Below are 16,561 nucleotides of genomic sequence, written 5' to 3' on the forward strand. Positions count from 1 at the left end.
GTGCTCAAGACTAAGCCACGACCGACCAACTGCAGAGCTAGCTGAGTGGAGGCCGAAGGGGACCAACGTTAGAAAAAAATCGAGGTATAGTGTATTTTAACCGGTTGAAATCCTAGAATCCCCATTAGATTTTGAGCTTTCCTTGAAGAAAACCCGAAAATTTCACAAGTTTTAGGGTGGGTTCAGACTAGGTGACGGAAGAGAAATGCAAAGGGGCATCGATGTTCCATGGCAAGATCTGATTGGTTGGAGTTGAGGCACTCTTCCGCCGGGCCCTCCATTTTTCTTCCGAACCCCCCGCCCCCCCCCCCCCCCCCCCCCCCCCCCCCCCCCGAAGAGTTGATGGCCTCTCTCAGCCCCCTTCACTTTTTCGCTTTTCCTCCTCCACGCTTTTCACACTAGGTGGCGACAGATTTGCGAAGCCTAGGTTCTTCCGCCGGTTTAGGCTGAACCCACCCTTAGTGTAATTACCGGCAAAAGCTTCAAATTTTGACCTATAAGCCGGGATAATTTTTTAAAAAGTATTTTTCTAGCCCTGGCTATCTGGCAATTATGAGAATTCATCTATGCGAGCGTACAAGTTTTCAAAACCAGGTGGCAGGCTGCAGGGAAAAGGCACTTCGGAAATGCGGAAAGACTAGAGGTCAGTGGAGGAGCCCTTCTTCCTCCCACTCGCCAGATAGCCCCCCGCGGCCCGCCCCCCAGGCCCCCGCTTCAAGCTCATCGTGTCCTTTCTTGTTTTTTATGCTCCTTGTCTGCTCTCAACAGCCTTGTGGCTATGGCTGGCCGAGTTTCGATTTCCTTCGTGGTAACAAATTGGCTCTATTAGAAGTCGCCCACTTAATCCCCTGCATCAAAGGAAGCTTTTTTAGTGAAGTGGGTCTTCCTCACTTTGAGAATTGTCAAGGCATTGTATGTAGATGTGGAGCAAGCACTAGCGATGGCGGATCTTTTGAGTATGTGTATTTTAAGCTCGCTGGCCCCTGCAGCAACCACTCGCAAGTAAAACACCATTGGAAAGGGTGAAACCGTGAAAAGCGAGAAATCTGCCGGAGCTCCTTTTCTCGCTCCAGTAGCGATCACATTATTTCGCATATAGGCAAAAGGGTAAGCTGTAATGGCAGCCATTCCTTTGAGAACCCTGTGGGCCGCGCTTAAGTCTTGGGTGCAAATACGGGAATAGGTAGCACGGAGTCTTGCTGCAAGGGTGCAAGCTCTCTCTCTCTCTCTCTCTCTCTCTCTCTCTCTCTCTCTCTCATAGAGCGCACGAAGTCTTGCTTCAAGGCTGCAAGGGTGCTGCGTCTTTTGGCTTGCCCCCCCATAGGCCTACCTTCTGTCGCCGCCTTCCCTCTTTAATGCCGTAGTAATCAAAGCAAAAGCAACTGTAGCTGTTTTGTGACTATTAAACTTCTCCAGCTAAGATGCCTCCCGGCTCCAAGAAACGCAGAGCACAGAAGAAGCCCAAACCGGGTGAACCCCCATCATCGCAGGGAGAGCCGCCTGAGCTGGAAACGGGCTTAGGTACTCCACTTTCCCATTTTTCAATCTGTAGCTTTGCAGTTAAAGTAAATAGCTGTAAGCGCCAATCGATCTGCTTTAGCGGATCAATGGTTAAACTTGATCATTAGTAGGTAATTTCTGAAGTTTTTAGTGTGAGCTCGCGATTTCTCCTCAACCCTCCTTCAGCTAGGAACCCATCCTTGATCCACCTTCGAACTGGGCGCTTTTCACTCATCCTGAGCTCTGGCCTGATCTCTGTTAGTTTTTTTTTCCCTTGCAGAAGAGTCTATGGCGAAGGATGGGGTAGAGATGAAGGAAGGCTCTCCATCGCCCAAAGCAATGGATGGAGCTTCAGAAACCATGGCAGAAGTGGTAGGAGTGGAAGAAGGTGAGGGGCTCGCTGGTGAGGCTTCAAGGGAGGAGGATGAGGTAGCTGAAGTCGAGGAGGTATCATCTGCACCTGAGGATGGTACAAGGGATCCCCCAGGACAAACTGAGGTAGTGTCAGAGGTTCCTAGAATTTCTGAATCAGAGGCCAGTGGTGAAAATGAAGTAGAGGCCGACATTCTTGATATACCACAAGTAGTCCCACCTTCTCAGATCGAGGAAGAGAAAGACATGCCCCCTGGTGTGACGGTACCAGATAGTGAAGCTCTCGCTAGAGAGATCAACCCAGATGAAGAGCCATTTGCAGAGCTCAATGAACTGGAAAGAGTCGAAGGTGGTACTGATGCACCTCCCATCAATATCAGGTCGGAGGCAGATGAGGATGAACCAACGGCAGCAGTTGAGAATGAAATTGATCAAGCACACCTTGGGAGTGACCCAGGACTTGATGAATGCGCTGTAGAAATGGAACGGATCGCACCTATAGCTCAGGAGGATGTACGGCCCGAGGATGACATAACTCCTGATGGTGTTGCTGCAGTGGGGGTTGATCCGGGGGTTGATGAGACTCCAGTTGCCGATATGGATGCAGCCCCAGGGGATATGCAACAAGAGAATAATGAAGCTTCAGTTGCAGACACCGATGCAGCGTCCTCCTACGTTGAGCCAGAGGGCACAGATGTTGCTCCTGTTGCGGCAGCAGCAGAGACAAATGAAGGCCCTACAAGTGTTCGATCAGAGGTGGATGAATTTGCGGCAGAGACACAACCAGAGAAAGAAGCAGCTTCAGAAATTCTTGATATGGATCCTCCAGTGGATGCTGAGCCAGGGATGGATAAAGATCCAGGTCAGGAAGAAGTAGAAGCAGGCGCACCTTCTGGTAGCACTGAACCAGAAGCCAAAAATGATGCCTCTTCTGAGACAGCAGCAGAGACGGATGAGGTACTACCCGATGTCCAATCAGAGATGGAAGCAGCAGCAGATCAGAGGTTATTAGAAACAGATGCAGCCCCAATCAATCTCGAAGCCGAGAGTGAACTGGAACAAGAGGCTGCTCAAGTTGGGGAAGATGTACCCATTGATGAGATTGATCGAGAAGTAGAACCAGTTCCTCTCAAGATACAGTCACAAACAGAAGCTTCTGAAGGTGAGAATGAGGCGAGTTCGCTTGTGGCCCCAGATGCTGTGGAACCAGAACCAGGGATGACCTTGAGAGAACCTGAAGTGGATGCAACTTTGGATGACACTGAAAAAGAGGAGGTGGATGAAACTGAGAACAAATCAGAAGTGAGTGCAATGCCAATCAACGAGGAACAAGATGAAGGGCCCGTGGTTGCTCCCACACCAGAATCAGAGAACAATACCTCCAGAGAAGCAGAGGGAGGAATGGAGGTCAAAAATACATCTCTGGAGGCTGAAGCAGATGCTGTGAAAGAGATTGAGTCTGAACCAGAGAGACCTGGAGACACTCCCCAAGTAATGGAAGAAGCAGTGACAGATCCAGTAAGTCTAGAATTGGAAGTGGAAGGAAAGACTGAGGCAGGTACTGAGGCTTTGACTGAATCAGCAGAAGCAAGTGACGTTAAAGAGCTTAATGAAGGACTAGAGACTCCTGTGGAAGATGACACAATACCCAAAGAGGTGACAAACGATGAGGTTGAACTAGTAGACGATACAAAACCAGCTAATGGGGCTTTGACTGAAGCAGCTGAAGTAAGTGATTCTAAAGAAGGGATTAACCGAGGAGTGGAGACCCCCATGGAAGCTGATACAAAACTTGATGGTGAAGCAGAGACAGAGATTCCAGAACCAGAGCCAGAGCTGGATTTTCCATCTGAATCTAAACCAGATCAAGAAGGCTCTAAAGAAACTGAATCAGGTCAACAAGACCTTATTGAGATCGATCCAGATCAACCTTATATACAAGACCAGGATCAGCATACTGAGCTGTTAGAGAGAGAGACAGATTCAGGTGTAGAAGGACGAGAGCTTCCTGTGAGTGAAGCTAACAAGGAGGTTTCTTTGCCTGTTTTCTCCATGTCTGAAGCTGGTTCGGTTGAGTATTCTGCCCCTTCGGCATCAGAGGGAGAATCTCCTCCTATTGCTGACACCAGTGTGCCAGTAGATGAGCAACAAATGCTGGACGAAGCTGGGGTCGTTTCATCACCAGAAGAAGTCTTACAAGATGAAGCAGATGCAGCCGATACGGAAGTAGTACTTCAGAGCGAGGAGGGTGCTATTGATGAGCAGCTGGATGAACCAAAAGAGTGCATTATTCAGCAAGAGAGCACAGGTGCAGATGATGTCATGGATCAAGAGGAGGCTCCATCTGGCGAGGTCGATAGGAGTGCAGTACCAACTAAGCAAGACTCGGAAACTGAACAGCATCCAACCATCAATGTTGATGAAGAAGTGGCCCTTATAGGGGGAACCCATGAAGCAGAAACAGAGTCTTCTCTCGACAAACAGGACTTGACCATTGATCCACAAGCCATGGATGTCTCTTCAGGTGAATCTGAGATGGTCGAGGAAGGTTTGAGCACCACATTACCTCCTGAGTCAGAGGTGGCTGTAAATGAGGATAAACCTGAGGATGAGGTCACGTTTGAGCAAGAACAAAACTTTGATTCACCATCTGCACTTATGGAAAGGGACATTGGAGAAGAGGAAACAGCTTTGTCAACAGTGGCAGAAGCGGGTAGTGTAGTCAATGACTTTGATGAGAGTGCATCTTATCAGCAACTGCCAACTGATTTTTCCTCTTCAGAGCAAGATGCAGAAATTTCTGAAAGCAGGGAGGCAGATGACACCTTATCAAGAACTCCTAAGGTCATTGTCACAGATTTGATAGAGGACATGCATAATGAAGCGAAAGAATCAGATGAACCTTCATCACCGACAGTTCCTGAGCTTATTGGAGAGGGGTTGACAAAGCAGGAAGGTGGTGAACGTGCTGATAGCTTTGGAGATGATGGTAAAGTCTCATTAGAAGCTGCAAGGAACTACCCAGATGATGAGGTTGAATGGAAAGCTGTTCAAGACTTGGAACCGACTGCTGATCATGAAGACAGTGCAAAAGTTGAAGACCCAGCAACAATTCTGTTGGAGTCCCACATTGAATTACCTGTGGATGTCCTCTTCTCTGAAGAAAGGGATGTACCAGACAATGAGATAAACATCGTGGAAGCAGGAGGCGGTGATGGAGGTACAGCCCCTCCAATCTTCGGAATTGAGCCGGCAATAGATTCGCTTGCTCTTGCAAAGGAGGAGTTGATGCCAAAGATTTTACCAAATGATACCAATGGACTAGGCACTTTACCTATCTCAGATGCTTCTATGTATGACCATTTCCCTTTGGGAGAGGAGGGGGGTGGCAACCAGGACAATTCAGTGGCTAATGTTAAACCAGAGATTTACACTTCAGAAGCCAAGGGAGAAGTTATGATCAATGAATCCAATGGAAGCTCTCTCCTATCCGATTCCCCCGGACAAGACATAGAGGATGTACAAGCTTTTCACCAACAGAAGACCCAGGAGGCCAGCCTACCTGTGGTAGTCCCTGCCCAAGATGTAAGGGCCTTCTAATTTTCTCTTATTAGAAGTTGTTGTCTGAGTTGGGGAGATGGGCTACCTACTACACTCAGCTTATCACACTTTCACATTGCCATCTTGCTCACCCCATCTTTCTTGTGCAGGTGAAGCAGAGGGCTTTGGAGCAGGGGAATTTTCAAGGCAATTATCAACACCCAAGTAAGGGAGGAACCTTACAGCACAGGTCCAATTTACTGGGTTGCTGTGGGTTGATTGATGTACTGCTGGGCAAGAACAAATAATCTGCAATGTCAGGTTGACATTTACTTTGCACATATTCATCATGAAACTTCATCAGCAATGCAATGACGACCCTTCTTTTTGTACACGCCAACCAAGTCCATGCATTCTTTCATTGTAGCTGCACTTCTCTGGAGCTGATTGAGTAGCTTTAGCTAGTACTCCTTAGAACATTAAGCTCTGCATACATGGTCCTTTTGTGCAATTACCTCAATTTTGGATTCGATCAACTACGCACTAGTAATTTGCTTCCATACTCTGCTTGTTCTCAACAACCGTGGCTTCACTTTCTGGGCCGTGGTTGTTGAATGTAGTGTTCCTCATTGAGTACATCTTTTGAGCTACTCAAAAGAGGACTGCCCATGGAGATGAAAAATTATATCTATTGTTGTACAGTGAAGAGGTTTTGGATAAGTATGAACTTATAGCATCCAGCATTTATGCTGATGGAAAATTCTTTCCCCTTTTGATCATAGTGCGTTTTGGGTAGCCATGTAATACATTGTGCAGCAAGTTGTCTAAGCAGACATGTAATAGGCAGTGAGCCATGGGATGATGAATCGAAATTTGAACGTTATAGTAATCCGTTGTGACTATTTTGGCAGCTTGCAGCAAATCTCTCTTAAACAACATTCACCCTGCCTACCCACCAGTCCTGTGTGATATTGAGTAAATACTCTGTGCATGTATTGCCTTAAGTATCTGTCATATATGTAAATTGAGCAATCTGTCTAATTTACCACCATTTGAATTCTTGCGTCATAATTGAAGAGCAGCTTTTGAAAAAAGCCTCCTTTCTATGATTTTTAGAGAGGAAGTCTTGAAATTGTGGCCTAATTCTTTTGATTTTGCTTTTTTTTTCTCAAAATCTAGGTGAATTCTCTCCCTTTACTCTTGCCCACTGTTTTTTTAAATTGTAAAATGGCACAATTGTAAGCTGAAACTTTTCGTTCTGTTACCATGCGTCAATTGGGTCAATTGGTTCAATACAGAGCATCCAAGCACACTGAGAACCTTTCCACCTGTTAGTATATACTATCTTCACAGAAGGTTGCAAACTCACGTGGGTGTGAACACAGCACTTACTATTACAAGCTCCTGCAAGGATCTTTTATCCTTTTTAGTGTAAGCACGTATCAAAACCTTCGCCAAAAGAACATGTAGAACCCACAAACTGCAATAATGCAAACGTTTGCTATGTTGTATCCCAATCCCACTATCAATCTTTCGACTAGAAAGATCCAATAAAATGCCCAAAAAACAATCAAATAATCTTGCAGGGCAAGGCCCATTTGTGCTTGGTAGTTTCTGTAATACAACCTGCAAGCAAAACAGACACCAAATGTCTGTCCCCAACTACACTACAGTTCCCTTCCCTTTCCTGAACACATCCTAGCATGGACAAGCATGAAAAAGAAACCCACGATGGCAAAACTTGGGCATGAGATGTACACTTGAAGCATGAGCTTGAAAGCAATCCCTTGATATAATTCCTACTAAGAATGCGATTAAAAGTTAACCGTGCTTGCCAATATACAATATCAAACTGCTACTTTTCCACCACCAATTACACAATTATTCTCTCTTGAGCACTTCAATAAATAAAATCTCCATTAAATGACACAAGAGTGCACAGTGCACCACATAAGCATAAGGCAAAGCCGAAAGCAAATATTTGAACATAAATTTCGAAGCTCGAGTAAATACATAACATAAGAGTCTTATTGCTGTTCTTCCCTTCATGGTGCTTGCACTTTTCAGGCAAGCACTCTAGATGGTTTCAAAAACATACTCAAAATTACCTGTATACAAATGAGATCTGTGATAAAGTTCCCATACAAATGATAGCATAATACCGCGAGGTATATTTTGGAACACGGTCGTTTGTTTGAGCTGAGAGATGCAACGAAGGACACACCAGCAATGCCAACATGGGCTCCTCATTTAACAAGGTCCAGTTATGACTCTAGGCCCTATGAGGAATGCCTGGACAGAGTGAAGGCCACTGCCACAGCTGATACAGCGCTCACCACAGCTAAAGCTGCAAGAGTGTCGCCCTTTTCCCATGAATCAAAGCAAGAAACAAGACAACTCCAGCAACTTTGTGACCCTTTACTTCCAGACTTGTTCTTGCAGCAGCCAGTGGTTGGACCGTTTGCTTCTTCCTTCACCTGACTGCAAGGGCAAGCCTCCCTGGGTTCCTCTGTAGATTGGCCTGCCTCAGCCCATTGCTGATAAGCCTTTTTCTGTTCTTCCTCAGAGAGGCCCATCTGCCCCCTGAAATATGATCAAATTTCACACGCATGAGCAATTGTACTATGCACAAATGAGAGACATGCCCCTTGAGGGGCAAATAGTTGTATAAACAAAAAACAGAAGTCTTTTGACATAACCAGCTGTCCTAACTAAATAGCAGAAACAAAATTTCAATTGTAAGGCAACCAACTACATAAACAAAGACAGATTAAGGAACCCCAGTATGTCCCTACAATCATGAAAGAGAGGAAAGATCTGGCCGACGAGGAGAGTTGAACACAAGTGTGGTAGATTGGTTATGCCATTTCCCTCTTGAATAACAGGTCTTGAGTTCAACTCTCCTCGTCGGCTAGATCTTTAAGGTCTCTTGGGATAGTTTCCTACGCCAACTAGTAGCACTTATAGATTCATTTTCATCTCTCTTTTTTTTTTTGGTACCCAGACATGGTATCAGATTCACCAGTTTGTAACGGATTGTTCTCATAGGTCATTTTGACCTTTTGAAGACGTTAATATATCATTTCATTTCATTTCATCTCTCTCTCTCTCTCTCTCTCCCCCCCCCCCCCACAAAAAAAAGGGTTGCAGCATCACTTATATGCTTTACATGTGTTTGCCCATGATAGTGGATTGTCTTTCAACCTTGGCAAAACAAAGGTTATGGTATTTAATACCACACCACAGTGGGTTAGGAGATCAGCACCCACATTTTCTTATGGCCAGCAGTCAGGTATACAGATGCATACACTTACCTTGGGATACTCTTTAGTGGGCCAGTGTTTCATTGAGGAGAACAGCTGAGACTAGATTGACCAGAGCTTATGGTGCCCTAGGCAAACTAGAGAGGATGTGTTCGCAGGTTCAATTTCAAGAACCTCGAACAAAGCTATGGCTCTTTGATACTTTAGTGACATCAGCTATGCTTTATGGAGTCCAAACACGGGCACCTTCACTGGACCACCACAACAGACATGGTAGCACTGATGCGTGGAGATGTATGGAGAGGCCTTTGGTTTCTCTAATCTCTCGGATGATTAGGGCTAAGGCTTCAATACCACATGAGATTATCATAGCAAAGTTGGCTGCATCTCCACTCGTGGTCAAGGCACTCACCAGATCAGTCTCCTTTATGCACAATTAATGAGACCTCCCCAAACATACATATGCTCGCTTAGCTCTTGAGTCTTCAAGACAGCTAGCACTTAAGGAGGATACCACTTGCTGGTATGGACAGATGATATCATGGTTTCACATACACGGTTTCAGTATGGATAGATTGTCTCCTTTCCAGTACTCTTTGGATGCACACTCTCTGTTTATTACGCGCACAAAGATCACCAGGCTTATCCGTCAAGACCTGTCTCAGCTTGACACTAGGACGACTTGGATTCAGCGACACAAGAGTTGGGCACGAAGATGGTTTTATCTTGGGGGATACGGTGCGCTATTGGTCAGCTACGCACCTTTTCACATCAGCTTGAGGTCGAGACTGGCAGATTTAGGGGGATATCTGCAAAGGCTAGGATATGCCTATGCCATTTGGAGTTGCATTACATATGTCATTGTCCGTTGTACTACCAAGATTTGGGGGCGATTTCATACTCTCTTTAGAGAGGGTTTTGGACCACTATCTAGGGTTATGAGATATCAGGATTAGAGATGTCTTGGGTTATTTTTACTCTAGATACGTAGACACAGAGAGAGCCTGTTGCAGAGACCAGCAGAAATGAAATGATATATTAACGTCTTCAAAAGGCCAAAATGACCTATGAGATCAAGCTGTTACAACATAGTGAAACTGATACCATGTGAAACTGATACCATGTCCAGAATCAAAAGAACTAAAACAAAAAATACAACTACTACAAACTAGGACTGTATGGATGTGCCAGCTAATACTAAAGGTGCCAAGTACAATGTCTCAGAGGCAAAAAATTTACAGATTATTTAGGCCCCCTACTGGGCAGACAGAGGGGCAGGCCACTCAGCAGAGCCCAAATATCACCCACGCCAAAGGTACGATCGATCGGGCTACGGAGATAGGGAGATCCAGACACTCGTGACTGAGGGGTACCTCACAACATCAACAGAGACTACGACAAAGAATACAAATTACTTAAGCTCCACATGCGATACACCCAGTACGAGTACTTACCAAGGTGGACATCAATGAGATTCTATAGTCACCGATGCGGTACATCCTCGGACGGCGCCCGAGGCCGGACATCCTTGGACATTGATGTTCATACACTAAGATTGTACTACCCATTGTTTCACCGTCACACACTTTATAATGCTACATAGCTCTAAGCTGCTTAGATTCATGACAGTAGCCATTTAAACTTTATCCTATTTCCATTCATTTTATTTTGTACCTTGACATTGTATCAGATTCATCGAGATTGTACCGGTTTGGTCTCATAGGTCATTTTGGCCTTTGAAGACGCTTAATATAGCATTTCATCTCTCTCTCTCTCTCTCTCTCTCTCTCTCTCTCTCTCTCTCTCTCTCCCCCCCCCCCCCCCCCCCCCAAATGGGGTCCCAACCAACCCTCTCAAGGGCCCCCCCTACACCATTGCCCATGTGGTATTTGTTTTTGATTGCTTAGATGTAATGCACACACATGCAATACCTCAATGCAGACTCTACTGACTCGAATGGGGAATGTCGCCTAGGTCACTCTTCAAGATGAAGCACCTCCAGGGCTGATTTGATACACCTTTGGATCCATCTCAATGTGGGATTGCGGATGGGCACCAAGGAGTAGATCTAGGGCTGATTTGCACTCCAGATGTGAGAGGAATGAAGGGATGGAAACGCAGATCTCGACGATACCAATGATGGACAGCAATAGGAGCACTTGATTGGGTGAGGGAATGACCAAGGAGAAGCTCAATGGGCTGCCAATGGGCTGCCAAAGTACTGGACCGCAACGAGAAGCTTGTGAAGGAAAATCCAAGCCTTTTCCGGCCAGGAAGACGGGCTGAAATCTGAAAATGCTAGCTGCCCCACTGAAATCTGCAAGCGCGAGGGCTGATCTGGCACTTTTTAGCAAAAATGCGATTGCTGTTGCAGAAAATGTTGGCTGCTCTGCTACAAACGTTGGAGAATCTATAGCGCTAATGCAACTTGTCCAAAATGTTAGCTAGGTGCTCCCTTTATAGGTGAGGATTCGGGCTTAAGGATTGCTTAAGGCCTAGGTAGGGCAAAACTGGAAGACACAGTTAAAAAATAAATCATAAAAATAATTATCAATAAACTTCACTTCCGCTAAGTTTCTCGGTGAAACTATCGCACATTTGCCCACTCATTTGCCCACCCAAGAATCCAATTAACATGGGGAATGGCTCATTGAATTCCTCTAACCTAAAACTACATGCACGTCATGCCAGATACCCACCATAGTGTAACATCATTTGTCAAAACGTTTGTACAATCCATTTATGCAAGGGGGTTCCAAAACTGGAAAACCTAATCTAATGGACTCATCCGGACATGCAAGTCCTGTGAACAGGCTCACAAAATTGCCGGTACTAATCCTCCTAGGATTCTAGACACTCCTACTCGGGAATGGTGGAAAACTCGCTCTGGAAGTCGATGAAGCATGTCCACGTGGCACACAGAGCCATGTGCACGTGACCCTTTGGTGAGATTAGGCAAGGAGTTCAAGAGGGATTACGTATCCCAAAAAGGAATGGTTGTCCGGAAGCTCGTAGGCTAGCTACGAAGAGAAAGGTAGCGGAGAATAATTCGATTCGTGATATCCGCAAAAACATTTTGTCTGAGTGTCATGATGCTCCAAGCGTAGGACACCCTCGCAAACACCGTACTCTAGCCGTTAGCAAGACAGTTCTTCTACTGGCCACACATAAAAGCTTTCATTGAAAAGTATGTGGGAGAATGCGTGCAATGTCAGCTTACTAAAGTTGAACGTCCAAAGTGAGTTGGGCTCTTACATCCTCTATAAATTCCAGATACAAAATAGTCTAGTGTTTCTATGGATTTCATAGTTTGGATTGCCCCGGACCAATCGTGGTCAGGATGCCATTTGGTCGTTGTTGACCGACTCACAAAAATGGCACGTTTTATTCCTACTCCCACACCCTCAAGAGCCGTGACTTAGCTCAATCTTTGTGGAGCACTTATATAAGTTGTATGATTTGCCGGAGGAAATTGTCAATGATTGTGATTACAAAATCACTGGTAATTTCTCGCAAACCGTCTTCTAGAAAATGGAGACCTGTTCGTACATGTTGTCCTCGAACTATCAAAAAATTGATGGCACACCAACCTTCCATAGAGGATGTCACCAGCGTGTGACTGCTATCTATCCTTTTTGTTGATTTCTTTCTTATTATCTATTTACTTTCACGTTTTGGAAACACCCCTCGGGAAATCTAACTGCCCTGCATTGCATAGCTAGTGTGGAACTGTCCAGAGGGAGTCCAGGCCTGAGGACAAGAGAGCACTAAAGTTGGACAAGGACTATGGTTAGCCAAGTGGGGTCATTGACTAGCCAAACTGGAATCCTTTGTTACAGAGGCTACATGTCAGTTCTGGGTGTGGCTGCAGTGTACAAAGAGGGTCAGATGACCTAGAAAGATACAATGGCAGCATCTCCTAAAATTTAGGGAACTGCTATTTTGGGACTTGAAAATGTGTTTGCGTCATTACCTCCGGAATGACAAGGAGAACATTTTCTTACTCTACCGTGAAGTCAACTGGGCGACCGGTTGGGAGATTTTTAGGCGGCAACCCCGAAACGGGAAAATGCTTGTAAATGTGCCAAGTGGCACCTTCTGGTGCACTTTCCTCATGCAACAAGAAGTGGCACTGAATTTAGGAGGAGGAGGGCTCATTTTCATATTTTGTCACAGGTTAAGAGCTATGGAGTGCTTGCTTTCCCTCTTATGCACAGTGCGGTGCCAAGAGTGATGCCCTGCACACTACACACTGCCCTCTCTCCCCCCTTTGGCAGTATGTTATGCCCCACTAGTGGGCTCTTCATTTGACCAATGTACAGTTGTGTGGGTTCATGCGCGATTGTCGAGGCAAGAGCCTCTTGCACAGGTACTGGATTAGCTAGCGGCTAATCCCCCGCAGGTACAGGTGATTCGGAGAGGTTTCACACTCGAAATCTCGTCCGATTCAAAGGGCAAGTAGCCCTACAGGTGCGAGAGCTCGGGGACTTGCTACGGATGCGACCGGCACGCGAAACGAAGCCCGAAACAGTAAATTACAGCCTGCTGTGTATTTTTGCAGGTTTAGGGTTTTGGCCCTAAACGGACCCTAATACCCCCAGGAGGTTCGGGGACGCAAGGGGACTGCTGTATAGGCGATCTGGCGCATTTTCAGGGCTGAAAACAGAGAATTCAGCGTGCTGCAGATTCTCGCCAGGTTTTGCAAAGTGCCCGTATGCGTCGGGAAAGTCATTTAATGCGTGGGAATACTGACCGTGAAGGGTTCTAGTACAGTTATGCTACCGAAATCAGGCCAGAACAGTCAAAATTCAGCCAAGGTTGTGCGGGGCAGCTTGGAAAGAACCACAGCGTTTATTCCCTCTTTTAAACAATAAAGAAATACCGAAAGGGGCGCCTAAGTTAGGGCCAATTTAGTGTCGGTCTACTCATACAGGTGCAATCTAGCAGCCTGTATCCCTCTCCCCTTTGTTGTCTCTTGAAAGTACAGGTAGAATAGACGACTAATAATGGGTGAAAGCTAAATCAAGGTTTGAAGTAAAGTCTACCGCCCTTTTTGGATTGAAGAGGCCGGTTTCATGGTTCCATCGACGGGACTAAATCACTTTTTCCCATAGAAGTGAACCTTGGTCAGATTGGGCTTGAAGACACAAGGGATCATAGACCAGACATAGGGAATTGCAATTATGGCTGACAGACCAGATGATGTGACTGAAGAGGTTTCCTCTTCACAGGGTCAACAGACACATGAAGTGGGTGAGTCCTCAAGACCACCACAGATTGATGATGATATATTCAGGACCCAGTTGACTACTGTTGTGGCTATGTTCACACAAGTAATGCAGAATCCGAGGTTTTTAGCCTTTTTGCAACCTCCTGTTCCGTCTCAGCAAGTTGGGTCACTGGATCATATTCAAAAGCCTGTTAAGGCTCGAGCACAGGTGATTCATACTGCACAGTCAATGGAAACACCTGTACACTTAACGGAGAACATGCAGTCTCCACAACCTGTGCCTAAGGTGCAAGAACAAGTGGCTGAGATGCCAATCTTTCAAGCTGTACCAGTTCAGCCAGCCACTTTTCAGCAGCCTATAGCTGGTTCTAATGGGCAGGGAAGCAACCTACAGGCTATGCAACAGTTCTTCCCACCACCTTCAGTACACCCTAGCTATTTTGGAGGTGGATCGGTATTCCAGAGCATGGCTGGTCATGCACCTGGAAATCAGTTTTACACACCAGGAACGATGATGCCTAACCCCATGTATGGTGTCACGGGCATGCTACCAGGGTTTCAAAGCACTCACGGCCAATTTGGGATGCCACAGACAAATTTTGGTATGGTTGGAATTACAAATCAGCAGCCAAATATGGCATTTCCAGGTCAAGTTAATAGCGGCCAAGGAACACAGATGAACCCTAATAGTGTTCCCATGTTTCAGTCACTTCCGTATGACAATTTAACGCCGCTGGAGAGGCCAACTCCGTACAAAGAAGGTGGCAAAGGTGTGACTTTCACGACCTTTACAGGGTTTGATGACAGGAAGAAGGCTCTCTCATTCCTCCAACAGTTTGACAAGGCCTATGCAGGGGGAAACTTTACAGAGGCTTCAAAGGTCCGCAAGGCAGCCACTTTCTTGACAGGGAATGCGGGACAATGGTGGGCAAGAAAAATTCAGCCAAGAAGCACGTTCCCAATGAGGCTCCTAAAGGGACTCAGGAGTCAGCCAACGCAAGGAAAGGCAAAGCTTCGGCTGAATTAGAAAAGGGACCAACGAAGAAATGGAAAAGACGTTTTCCTCGCAAGTCGGAAGAGCAAAAGAAGGTCCTAAGGTCAGAAAACAAATGCTTCATCTGTGAGCAGCCTGGCCACATTGCTTACAATTGTCCTACAAAGAAAAGGCCAGCTGATTCTGAAGACAAGGAGGACAAGAAAGGAAAGAAGCCCATGGCTGGTCTAGTGCCAGATATGGTGGGCGACAAGCCAAATTCAGATGCAAGTGAGCTTTGCAGAGCATGGGGAAAGGTTAGGGATCAAACAATGCTCATCTTCTTTGATCCAGGTACCAAAGCCAACTTCATTTCCCCAGAATTGGCTTCAAAGTTGGGAATAAGACCTGAAGAGATGGGGTATACAACAGAGGCAGGTTTGGCATGTCCTGGCCATACAGAGGCTGTGACACCCATCATTGGAAAGTTACGTCTACATATCCAGTCCTATGTAGATGCTGAAGAATTTTACATCATGCCACTGGACGGATGTGATGTGTTGTTGGGTATTCCTTGGTTATTTCGTGTACAGGGAATCATGGATGTCTACAACAAAAAGATCACTGTACAGAGCAAGGGAAAGACTCACATTCTGGATGTAAAGCTTAAAGGGGAGTCTATTCCCACTGTATCAGCTTCTGCTATTACTTCTGTAATGAAAAAGCATCTTTCTGCGTACTTGGTTTTTGCACGTGAAGTGTCAGATTGTGATGAATCAAATTTATCTGTGCTAGATAAAGAAAGGTCAATGTTTTTACAACAGTATAGTGACTGTTTTTCATATTCATTACCGTCTCAATTACCGCCAGAGAGACCCGAGGACCATGCGATAGATTTGGTGCCAGGCAATAGCCCACCAAATAAGCCTCCGTACAGGGTTAGTGCGGCTCAACAGAAAGAGATAATGGGCCAAGTACAGGAGTTGTTAGAAAAGGGGCTGATTCAACCCAATTCATCTCCATTCTGTTCTCCAGTGTTGTTGGTGCAGAAAAAGGATGGCTCATGGCGTATGTGCATCGATTACCGTGCACTGAACAAGAATACCATCAAGAATAGGTTCCCTATACCTAGAATTGATGATATTCTAGACAAATTAGAAGGAGCAGCTATGTTTAGCACGATAGATCTAAAGAGTGGGTACCATCAAATCCGCATTAGATCAGAGGATGTGCACAAGACTGCTTTTAGAACAACGTTTGGCCTTTACGAATTTTTAGTGATGCCCTTTGGTCTCACAAATGCTCCTGCTACGTTCAATAGGATGATGGACAAAATTTTCCGTCCACACCAGCAGTTTGTTGGTACATTCTTTGATGATATGATAGTCTACTCAAAGAATGAAGAGGAGCATAGGCATCACTTGGCCATTGTGTTCGAAGAGCTACGCAGTCATAGGTTGCTCATCAATGCAAAGAAAAGTGAGTTTTTTCTGGAAGAGATTCATTTTCTGGGACACATTGTCTCAAAGGCCGGTGTCAGAATGGATCCTGCAAAAGTTGAAGCGATCAAGTCATGGCCAGATTTGAAGACGGTGCATGATGTCCGAAGTTTCTTGGGACTATGCTCCTATTACAAAAGGTTTATCCGAAATTTCGCTGAGATTGCTTCACCTTTACATGCTC

At 45.6% G+C, this 16,561-nt stretch overlaps 2 protein-coding genes across 2 annotated transcripts in view; one reads left to right on the forward strand and one right to left on the reverse strand.

Annotated features, from left to right (window-relative positions):
* Positions 1-665: 665 nt before the first annotated feature.
* On the forward strand, positions 666-6,301 carry LOC147420146 (uncharacterized). The gene is made up of 3 exons (XM_086503863.1): positions 666-1,521; positions 1,781-5,457; positions 5,583-6,301. Exons 1-3 carry the CDS (start codon positions 1,422-1,424, stop codon positions 5,718-5,720), a joined length of 3,915 nt encoding a protein of 1,304 aa, XP_086359989.1. The 5' UTR covers positions 666-1,421; the 3' UTR covers positions 5,721-6,301.
* Positions 6,302-7,381: 1,080 nt separating this feature from the next.
* Positions 7,382-16,561, reverse strand: part of LOC147420147 (altered inheritance of mitochondria protein 32-like) — a 57,424-nt gene continuing 48,244 nt past the window's right edge. The window contains exon 5 of the mRNA XM_086504944.1: positions 7,382-7,995. Within this exon, the coding sequence (XP_086361070.1) occupies positions 7,692-7,995 (304 nt within the window). The 3' untranslated portion in view covers positions 7,382-7,691. The remainder of the gene's footprint in view (positions 7,996-16,561) is intronic.

This window comes from Adiantum capillus-veneris, chromosome 28 (genome assembly GCF_014529385.1).
Source record: "Adiantum capillus-veneris isolate H3 chromosome 28, ASM1452938v2, whole genome shotgun sequence".
NCBI classification, from domain to species: Eukaryota; Viridiplantae; Streptophyta; class Polypodiopsida; order Polypodiales; family Pteridaceae; genus Adiantum; species Adiantum capillus-veneris.